The 6582-nt window shown below is 34.9% G+C and overlaps 1 protein-coding gene across 1 annotated transcript; it reads left to right on the top strand.

The window, feature by feature from the left end:
- Positions 1–1597: 1597 nt before the first annotated feature.
- Positions 1598–2530, top strand: LOC124363580. The gene has a single exon (XM_046818837.1). The coding sequence runs from the start codon at positions 1598–1600 to the stop codon at positions 2528–2530; it is 933 nt and encodes a 310-aa protein (XP_046674793.1).
- The last annotated feature ends 4052 nt before the right edge of the window (positions 2531–6582 follow it).

Raw genomic sequence — 6582 nt, 5'->3', positions numbered from 1 at the left:
CTTTTGAGTTTAACCTTTATATTCAAGATAGAAACATTAGACACCCAATAGAGGTATTTTGGATAGATCATTTGGAATTGTCAGAAACTCTAGAAGAGAAAGTGAAGAACGAGTCTTATTACATCTCATGAGAGGTGTTGGTCTCTTGTATCTGCGGTTCTCTTGTTATTTATTTATTGTATTGAAGATAAACTCAGTAATATAGAAAAACTGCTTTATACTGATAATTAACTATTGATATATTAAAATAAATAATGTAGATATTTCAATGCTACCGCTATTGAAAAGGTAGTTGTTTTCTTTTCTCACCACAATATATTGTAATAATTTGTGCATCCGATAAACGTTTTTATTAGTTTGTAAAGCTGTATACATTATATTAATAAAATATGAGTTATATCAATTATCGAATGTCATATATTTGCATTATTGTATGATTTAGTCATTAAAGGTATTATTAGTTATAAACATCAGAATATTCAAATTGTTGAATTGTGAATATTCATCAATTTGCCCGTGAACACTGCCCGGGAAGACAAAATACCTGTCACATGACTGCTGTTTACATTAAATAAATTTGTACACATGGCAGTAGCCTAATTTTTTATAAATAAAAAAAATAAAAAAAAACATTGAATTACAAACAGTACTTGCTCCGCTGGGACTCGAATCCAGATCTCTCTCTTGCGGGTGAGTGTGCTACCACTACACTAGTACACCATATACATATATAGCCACTATTTACTGTCACTTTTGTTTATGTTTTAACTTTTGAGGGTAGAATATAATAATCTCATAATTACAGATTTTCAAGTCTCAAGAACTTCTTGTATACAGCACTTCTATTACTGTGTGAGACAATCAGTCAGTGAACGAGTTACATATGGAGCTACCTAATTATAGAATTTGTATACATATGTTACGAGTACTTGTTCTTAGATATATCTTGTGTGCTTAAATTCTTCACTGAATGTTATTTCTTTGTGATCAGTATCCATAGGTGTTGAATGAGTCATGGTAATTACATGTCTATTTGGATATGGTATTACTGTCGTGTTATACACTTGACAATCAAGATATTACTGTAATGATCGCGGTAATTAATTAATGCCTGGAGTCTCTAGACATTCACAGGCATTAGATATACATCCATACCCCTACTAAAATATTAATAAGAAAAAATAATCTTTGTTTGTTAATAAACTTAATTATTGGATGGAAATTGTTTAATATTATTAATTGACGTTTTAAATGTATTTAGGCTGTTCTTTTATGAACAGTTAGAGATATTTAAAATATCTCAATTAAGATACAAAATGTATTTGTATTATTATGGTTTTTTGTGTGATACACAATCTGTATACAGTTTTGTACAAAACATTATCAGTCATGAGTCAGTCACGGCAGCAGACAGACGTGTGTAGCAGTGCTCGCTAACATAACCTCAAAAGTTACAAGTCATTGTGTTCTGTGCGATGTTTTCAGCTCAAAACTCGTTATTTCGGTTGTGAAGTATACTTTATTTGTAACCTATTTATCTATTGTTGCTTGTTTATTTTCAATTCCTGCTAGCCTAAGTCTAATATTTGCCTACATCATGGCAGATTGTGCTAAGTGTTTGAAGCCCATATCTAAGACTGGCAAGAACTCTGTTAAAGTGGACTGTGTTGAATGTAAAAAGCCTTTTCATGGCAAGTGTGTTGATCTGACTCCTGAAGACATTAAATATTATGAAGATAACCAATCTATCTGGCGGTGCTCTCCCTGCTCGAAGGAGCGTCGTAAGAGTATGGCTATTGAGTCTAGATCCGGATCGTCAATAACGTATGACGATATCTACAGTCTTGTGACTGACCTCAGAAAGGACTTAAAGGGGATTGAAACTAACCTAGGTAATTCAATCAACACTGCCTTTGAGGAAATAAAGGAAACTAAAAGTTTAGTCAGTAAACAGAATGAAGAAATGGCGGCTTTGCTAGAGCTCGTAAACAAACTAACTGCTGAAAATAGCGAACTAAAGAACAGAGTGTCTATGCTCGAAAGCCGTATAGAGGACAGTGAACAATATTCGAGAAGGGACACTATCGAAATACATGGTGTGCCAGTTGAAAAAGGCGAACAAGTGTTGGAAGTAGTCAAGTCGGTGGGGAAGGCATTAGATCTAACCATTGAAAATTCTATGGTTAGTGCTTGCCACAGGTTACGAAGTAGGGATGGAACTGACAAACCTCCCGGAATAATAGTTAAGATGACTCGACGTATGGACGCTGAATCTCTGCTGCAACGAAGACGTGTGAAGAGGAATTTTTCTACTCACCACATAGGCCTAACAGCAAGCCCTGCTCAGCCTATCTACATAAATGAAAGCCTATGTCCCGGAAGGCGCCGACTTCTGAATGCAGCTAGAGTTGTGAAAGGAGAAAAACAATACACATATTTATGGATACGGGGAGGCAAGATCCTTATGAGAAAGGCCGAAAAAGCTCCTGTGAAAGTGATAAATTCTCAAGCAGATCTAGCCAAACTGTGAGCTTAGTTTTGTTTTCTCTGTTGTATTGTAAGTTAACTTATTTTTTCACATGTATTATCTTATATAAGTCTGGTAAATATGTAGGTTTTAGGTTTATTCTGGATTATATGAGGGATGAATACTGTTTGAATGTTTTGTTTTCTGTATTAATTAACAAAAGTGGGCCTATATATTCTGCTTACTGTGTAGTGGGTAGGCCTACATACTTTTATTCCTGTTTAAAGCTTGTTTTTAATATACTGAGGCTCCAAAACAAGTGGCTTAAGGTTTTTTTGTTTATTTTAAAATTTTTATACCGATAATAGCATGTTTACCATAGTTAATCAAAACATTAGAAGTATGAGGCAAAACTTTAATATCTTTTTAAGCGACCTGGAGTCAGCTAGCCTATTCCCTGATATGATTATTTTAACAGAAACGTGGATTAGTAAAGTAGAATTAAATCTATACAAAATAGAAGGTTACAACGCTTTTGCAAAGTGTAATGAGGAGTACAGGGCAGGGGGTACAGTAATTTTTGTCCGAGACTGTTATCAGTGCAGTGGAGTGAGAGAGATAGCTGTTCAGTCAGCTGACATTCTACAGCTGGACGTCAGGGTCAATGACCGGGAAGGATTCACCGTTCTAGCTGTCTATCGCTTTCATAGTAAATCACAATTTGAATTTATTAATGATTTAGATACTATTTTAACATACTTGAATGGTCGTAATATTGTTTATGCTGGGGATATTAATTGCAACATTTTGTGTCAGACCGTAGATATTGATAATTATTTAAGCCTTTTAGCTAGCAAGGGTATGATTAGTTTAATTAATGAGCCTACTCGCATAAGTGGAAATTCGGCTACTTGTTTGGACCATGTTTTTGTACGGTTCTTAAAAAATAGCTCCATTAATTTTGAATATAAAGCTAAAGTTTTTCACTATGACATCACGGATCACTCAACAGTTGTTTTTTCTATTAATTTTATCAAATCTGTTTCAAGAAAGGTTGCAGAATGCTACAGTAAAATAAACATGGATAGGCTTGTGGTGGAACTCAGTACAGTGGATTGGGCTGATGTTTTTACTAAGAATAATGTGTCAGATGCGTTTCAATTTTTCTTAAATATTTTAGAATCAAAATTAGAAGCTTCAAAGTCCCAAAGGATATTAAATAAAAAAATATCTAAAACCTTGGGCTACTGACGGATTACTGATAAGGTTACAAAAGAGGAAAAAAATATACAGATTGCTAATGAACCATCCGAATAATGATAAATTAAGAAGGTATTATATTAATTTTAGAAACCGACTAAACTTAGACATAAGAGCTGCCAAAGAATTTTACTATAGATCTCAGTTTAACAATGCCTCAAATGATATGAAATCTCAATGGAAAGTAGTGAATAGTTTGATTGGAGAGCGACAAAATAGAAGGGATATAAATGAAATTTTTGGAGTGAATGGTATGGTCACTGATAGTTTTCAAATAGCTAATGAATTTAATCATCATTTTTTAAGTGTTACACATAAATTACAAACACAAGTAATTAATGATTATCTTGATCTAGTCACTGATTATAACAACACATTCATTCAAAGGATTACCTTACTGTACCATAGTTCAAATTCATTTATGCTGAATCGCGGTAGGAAGTAGGCTCTTATTAACTAGACGCGGTTAAGGTAAATGCTAGTAATTTTAGTGAAGTACACAAAGGACTATTAGATTATTTTGTTCCATTTGGTCATAGAGAAGCCTTGAAGAGGGACTTAGTAACTAGATCACAAAAACCTGATGAAAAACTGAGCAGTTATATTTTAAACGTTAAGCAAAATGCAAAATTGCTATTGTGTGATTATTCTGAGACCGAACTGACGGAATTGATAAAATTAGGTATCTCATCTCAAGTAAGGGCCCGACTGGTATTTTGTACAAATCCGAAAAATTTTGCCGACCTTGACAATTTATGTATATATGAGCAGAACGTAGCCTATGAAGAAGTGAAGGTGTGCGAGGAACGTAAAGTTTGTAAATCGGACTTTGTTCTGAAAAGTAATGTAAACTCAACTGCAAACTCGTATGTAAACAATCCCATGATGGTAAAGAAAGCAATAATAAAATGTTTTATTTGTAATAAACCGGGACATATCGCTAGGGATTGTTTTAAAAATATTCAGAGAGCACAGATATCGAGATTCGAAAAATCTGCGGTCCCAAAAAACTTATAAATAGGGGAGAATTCCAAGAAGGTAGTGCGAGAGTGGAATCTCCCCGGTCACGTCCCACTGACATTAAAAATAATTATAATTATGGAAGAGGTCGAGAACAAATGAGGGCAAGGGGTAAGAATAATGTGGGAAATTCCTGTATGAATGTAAAAAGGGCCGGACGTAGCCAAGGTTCAATGACCCTGCCCGTTGTAAAAGTGTTTGTTGGTAAGGGTACATATAATGTATTATTGGACACGGGAAGCGGAGTGAACCTGATAAGCGAAAGCATTTACGACTCATTGTTAAAGAAAGGACTGGCTAGTATTCTTGAACATACTGATATTAAATGTTTGTCGGCAGATAACAACGAATTATCAATCCTGGGTAAATGTATTGTAAAAATAAAGATAGAATGTTTTTCTTGGAAAGTTCAGTTTTTAGTTTCGAAAAATTTGTCTTGGCCAATAATTCTGGGTTCAAATTTTATAAAAGAAACTGGCATGGTGGTGGATTTAAAACAGGATATGTGTTGGTTTAAGTTTAAACCAGAAGTCACAATCGAGTTATTTCAGAATAATACAATCCTTATAAATAATGTGAACCAGAGTATTGTGGTAGGGTGCAATAAGGCAAAGGAGGGTATTTTAAAAATTATTAACGAATTCCCTCAAGTTTTTACCGATAAAATAGGGCAAGCTATTGACTTCGAAATTGACCTAGAAGTCAGCGACCCCGAGCCAGTGAGATTGAAGCCGTATCCGCTATCCCCCCCCAAGCTGCAAGAATTAAGAAAAATTTTAGATGAACTGTTGGCACAGAATATAATTAGACCCAGTGTGTCAAATTATGCTAGCCCCGCATTTTTAGTAACCAAACCGGGAAGTGATAAATCTAGAATGGTGATTAATTACTCAAAATTAAATAGTAAGTTGAAGAGAGTGGAACATCCAATTGGAGACGTATACGAATCATACCACTACTTACAAGGGTGTACTTATTTTTCAAACTTGGATTTGAGTAATTCATTTTACCAATTAAAACTTACGGAAAAAAGCAAACATTTAACTGGTTTTGTTACGCCGTTTGAATCATATGAATTCAATCGTGTACCATATGGGTTACACTTGGGAAGCGGAACAATGAGCCGCTTATTAAATAAAGTGTTGCAAGGTGTAAAATTTCAGTATGCTTTAAATTATGTAGATGACATAATAATATTTAGTAAAAGTTTACCAGAGCATATAGAACATGTCAGAGATGTTGTGGAGAGGCTGGCCAAACATGGACTTACAGTTAACCCGAATAAGGTGAGCTTTGCATGTAAAGAGATCAAGTTTTTAGGTCACCTAATCTCTAAGGACCAGATAAGAGTCGACCCGGATAGAACTTCTGCCATTAGAGATGCGAGAGAGCCAAAGGACGCAAAAGGCGTAAGTAGATTTATCGGAGCGGTGAGCTATTTCGCAAAGTTCATCCCAAACTATGCAGACAAGGCAGCATGTCTAAATGAACTGAGAAAAAAGAATAGGAAATTTGAGTGGACTCAGGAGTGCCAGGAGAGCTTCAACAACTTAAAGGAAAGCGTAAGTACACCACCGGTATTAATAATACCAGATTATAATAAGCCATTTATCCTATGTACGGATGCGAGTGACAAGGCAGCAGGAAGCTGTTTAATGCAGGAAATAGAAGGTGAGAATAAACCAGTGGCTTATTATTCAAAAAAATTCAATGAATCCGAACAAAGAAACTTGACTGTGTACCAAAAGGAAGCACTTGCAGTGGTATGCGCGATAAACAAATTTCGCAGCTACCTAGAAGTAAGGCCTTTTACGCTAATAACGGACAATAGTGCA

This window comes from Homalodisca vitripennis, chromosome 5 (genome assembly GCF_021130785.1).
Source record: "Homalodisca vitripennis isolate AUS2020 chromosome 5, UT_GWSS_2.1, whole genome shotgun sequence".
In the NCBI taxonomy this organism is placed as follows: Eukaryota; Metazoa; Arthropoda; class Insecta; order Hemiptera; family Cicadellidae; genus Homalodisca; species Homalodisca vitripennis.
Note: the sequence above shows the minus strand (reverse complement) of the source record. Positions and strands in the feature narration are given on the sequence as shown.